The sequence below is a fragment of the Larus michahellis genome, chromosome 11 (genome assembly GCF_964199755.1).
Source record: "Larus michahellis chromosome 11, bLarMic1.1, whole genome shotgun sequence".
In the NCBI taxonomy this organism is placed as follows: Eukaryota; Metazoa; Chordata; class Aves; order Charadriiformes; family Laridae; genus Larus; species Larus michahellis.
The window spans coordinates 1,820,695-1,825,335 of record NC_133906.1 but is presented as its reverse complement, the minus strand read 5'-3'; the positions used below and the strand labels follow the sequence as shown (position 1 = coordinate 1,825,335).

General features: G+C 59.6%; 1 protein-coding gene across 1 annotated transcript; it reads right to left on the bottom strand.

The window, feature by feature from the left end:
* Positions 1–694: 694 nt before the first annotated feature.
* Positions 695–3,729, bottom strand: LOC141749897 (protocadherin beta-15-like). Its single transcript, XM_074604160.1, has one exon. It carries the CDS (start codon positions 3,137–3,139, stop codon positions 698–700), a length of 2,442 nt encoding a protein of 813 aa, XP_074460261.1. The 5' UTR covers positions 3,140–3,729; the 3' UTR covers positions 695–697.
* Between the last annotated feature and the right edge of the window lie 912 nt (positions 3,730–4,641).

Here is a 4,641-nt window from a genome sequence, read left to right as displayed (position 1 = left end):
TCCTCCCAAGTAGCATTCTCAGATGCCCGGCCACTTCCCACCACTATATATGCTGAGCATGATGTCATATGCTATGAATTATCCCTCTGGCCAGGTTGGGTCAGCTGTCCTGGCTCTGTCCCCTCACAACTGCTTATGCACCTCCAGCCTCCTCACTGGCAGGGCTTAGGATGCTGAAATGTCCTTGACTTAGTGCAAGCACGATTTAGCAACCACTAAAGCATCAGTGTGTTATCAACATTATTCTCATGCTAAATCCAAAACACAGCTACTAGGCTACCAGCTACTAGGAAGAAAATTAACTCTATCCCACCTGAAACCAGGACAATGGGGTTTGTCTGCCTGACTTTGCCATTGCGTTACAGCACAGAATAAGAGGGCCAGGAGCTTGCCTAACAGCAAGTGAGACAAGAACTTGACTGGTGACCCTGGACCTAACCCCACTCGCAAAGCATTTCACAGCTGAAGAATATTATTTCCTGGGTGAAGGAGGCTTGAGGTCCTTTTGTTTCTTTGTTTGCTTGTTTGTTTGTTTGGAGGGGGAGACAAAATTTCTTCTGACATAGAATTTGGCAGAAATCACTGACACCAATTGCAAATGCAGATTAACTTGGGAGGAACCATTGCCACACGCTGTAACAGAGATCCCTTCCTATCGTGAGGCATGAATGAAGCCTCTGTATGTGCTGACTCCATGCTAGTTAAAGGAAAGACTATTGAACTGTTCTCCAGAGAGGGTCCCGGGGTTCTCTGGTGCCCTGTCCCCTGCAGTAATGGGGCCACAGGGGAAATCCTGTTCATCGTGGGTGCCCCCAACCGTGGTGCACTGCTGTGGTGGCAGGCTGGGGAGGATGGGCTTCAGGAACTTGAACTCGCTGTTGCCAGAGCCCGTTGTGAGGCTGATCTCATAGCAATAGCCATGGGGCAAGGTCCCTGCTGTGGCTGCATCAGCCAGGCTGCTCTGCAAGTTGCCAGCACCATAAAGCACATGCCCTGCCTTCAGCTCCTTTCTCTTGCACACCTTGCGAGTGATGAAGGCTGTCATGGATGCGAGGAAGAGGAGTGAGACAAAGGTCAAGGAAATGATTAAATAGGTTGTCAGGGAGTCACTCTCGTCCTCCGTGGCCAGGCTGGTGGGTGGTAGGCGCACTTCTGAGAAGTCATTGAGCAGGAGTGCACTCAGTGCCGCAGTGGCTGACAGCGGTGGCTTCCCATTGTCTCGCACCACAACAACTAGCTTCTGCTTCACAGCATCCCTCTCTGTCACTGGCCTCTTCAGCCGCACCTCTCCGCTTTGGGCACCCACCACAAACAGCCCGGGCTCGGTGGCCTTCAGCAGGTGGTATGAGAGCCACGAGTTCTGTCCCGAGTCTGCATCCACAGCCACCACTTTGGTGATGAGGTACCCCGCCTCAGCTGATACAGGCACCAGCTCGCTGGATGGTGGACCGCTGTCCTGTGATGGGTACAGCACCAGAGGCGCATTGTCATTCTCATCCACCACAACAAGGTGGACGGTGACGTTGGCACTGAGAGGAGGAGATCCCGCATCGGAGGCACTCACCAAGACATCAATCTGCTTCACCTGCTCATAGTCCAGAGGCCGCAGCACAAACACGTGCCCATTGTCAGAGTTCACGGAGATGCAGGAGCAGGGAGGCTGCTCTGTGGGATGGGACGGTGCCAGGAAATATGACACCTTGGCATTGGGCCCCACATCAGCATCTGCAGCACTGACAGCTCCAACAAGCACCATGGGGACATTGTTCTCACGCACATACATCGTGTATGATGTCTGGTTGAAGGCAGGTGCATTGTCGTTGACATCGGAGATGTCCACCGTGAAGGTCTGGGTGGTTGTGAGAGGAGGTGACCCTGCGTCTGCTGCTGTGACAATGAGGATGTGCCGTGCCATCTCCTCCCTGTCCAGAGCATTGACGGTGACAAGCTCATAGTAGTTCTTATAGGCCAGACGCAGGGAGAACAATAGCTGGTCCTCAAGGGCACAGGAGATCTTCCCATTCGCACCAGAATCCCGGTCCCTGACAGTAAAGAGGGCAACCACCGTTCTGGGTAATGCGTTCTCGGGGATGGGGCTGTTGAAGGAACTTACCACCACTTCCGGTGCATTGTCATTCACATCCACCACCTCCACTAACACCTTGCAGATTGCTGACAGTCCACCGCCATCCGTGGCCCGCACACTGAGCTCATGATTTTCTGCCACCTCAAAGTCCAGAGGCTTCGTGACTTTAATTTCACCACTAGTAGGGTCGATCATGAATGATGACCTACTCTGGCCCACTGCTTCGCTGAACTGATAGGTGATGTCCCCATTAACTCCCACGTCCTGATCAGTTGCCACCACTCTGAGAACAACAGAGCCCACAGGGGCATTTTCCAAAACCTGCCCAACATACAGCTTCTGTGTGAAGACAGGAGAGTTGTCATTTGCATCTAAAATAACAATGTGGATTTGTGTGGTCCCACTCCTGGGAGGAGAGCCCCCATCCCTAGCAATGAGACTGAAAACCACCTCTCCTTCCTCCTCTCTGTCTAGAGCCTTCTCCAAGACCAGTTCAACATATTTGTCGTCCTCACTCTGACTTGCAAAGGAGACACTGAAGTACTCGTTCTCGGGAGAAATGCTATAAGCCTGGATGCTGTTGCTACCAACATCCAGGTCCCGAGCACCCTCCAGAGGGAAACGCGAGCCAGGGTTGCTCGTTTCCGGGATCTTAAAAACGACTTTTTCCACTGGGAAAACGGGGGAATAGTCATTGATGTCCTCCACGGCCACCTCCACCCGAAAGAACTGCAGCGGGTTTGCCAGCAGGAGCTCGAAGGGGAGCGTGCACGTAGCGGACTGGCCGCACAGCTCCTCCCGGTCCAGCCTCTCGGCCACGACGAGCCGGCCGGTGGCGGGGTCTAAGCGAAAGTGCTGCCGGCCGTCCTCCGAGGCCAGGCGGGCGCCGCGAGCCGCCAGCTGCGCCGGGGACAGCCCCGCGTCCTCCGCCACGTTGGCTACCACGGAGCCGCTCGCCGCCTCCTCGGCTACGGAGTAGCGGATGGGCTCGGAGCGAGCGAGCGGCAGGGAGAGGAAAGCACAGAGACAAAGCACTTGCCTTGCGATCGCCATCTCGGGCCGGCGGACAGCCTCCGTCTCGCGGATCGCCCGCGCACTCCTCCGCGGAGAGCGGCGCCCGGCAGCAGCGCGGCGGGGCGGCGGTCGGGCGGCCTCCCTCTCGCCGACTCCGGATGCCAGCACGGAGCGCGGCCGCCCTGGCCCGGCAGCCGCTGGCACGGGGCACCGCTCGCCGCCGCTCGCCGCCGTTGCCCGGCTCGGCTCGGCCGGGCTGGGCTGGGCTGTGTAGCGGCGGGCTGGGCTGGGCCGCCTCCCCGCCCGCAGCCGCTCGGCGCCGCCTTGGCCGGGAGCACCACCCTGCGGCCCGCGGCGGGACTGCGCCCGCCGCCGCCCGCTGCCCGCGCTGCCGCCTCACACCGGCACACGGGCCCGCGCGCACACGCGCGGCTCCGGCCGCTCGCCCGCCTCGGGGCCCCGCGGCAGGACGCGCGCACTCGGCGCCGGCGAGGGAAGCGCAGCGCAGGGGCGCCGGGAATCCTGCGGGGCCGACGCTTGACTCCGAGCACACGGGCAGCGCCGGCAGCTGCCCCGTCTCTTTCCCCGATGCCCGTTGCACAGAGCCCTCCGGCAGGTGGACGCTCTTGGCTCCCGGACGGCTGCTCCCTTCACTTCCAGGAGCACGGCGTCGAGGGAGGGGCAGGGCATTTCCTGGAGCACCGTGGGGCGGAGTCTCAGCCCGGAGGGATCGAGCCGCCTTCCCCGGCCGGGGAAGCCCGGCAGAAACCCCCGCAGGGGCAGCACGCAGGTAACAGCCCAGCACGGCACTACATCTACTCAGGAGTCTCGGGCTGAGGACGGGGAAGGCAGGCGGGTTTCAACAAGGCTCACGCATGGACGCGCCTGTCGTCCGGCCAGTCCGGCGGCTGAACGAGCAGAGGGGCCGTGCTCCCCGCCTCGCCTTCCCTCTCGCCCGCGGCCTGCCAGCTGCACAGGGGATCTTCGTTCTTCTTTCCCGGCCCCGCTGCAACGCTGCTTTGCGGGCTGCACAGGACGGGCCTCAGGAACTGGAACTGCCTCCTCCCCGAGCCGCTGCTCAGGCACACTTCGTAGCGCTCAGCCGGCCACAGAGTGACCGTGCCGGCCACGTCCACGCTGTCGGCGGTGAAGTCGCTGTCAGCGTAGCAGCGGGCCGAGGGAGGCAAAAGTCATGCCCGGAGTCTCGCCTTGCAGGCGTGTCAGCCGTACCACTCAGCCTGGTGCCATTTGCAACCGTGCTGGGAGTGCACTTGATCCCACTATGTCGTTGATGAAGGTGTCAAACAGGACTTGTCCCCATATGGACCCCTGAGGGGCACCACTTGCCACTCATCTCCATCCAGACATTGAGACTTGACCATGACTCTGTGGATAGGACCATCCAGACAATTCCTTACCCACCAAATACTCCATCCGTGAAATCCAGGTGTCCAAACTTAGAGAGAGGTATGTTGTGGGGAACCGTGACAAAGGCCTTACAGAAGTCCAGTCTTCCCTTGTCCTCTCATACAGTCATTCCG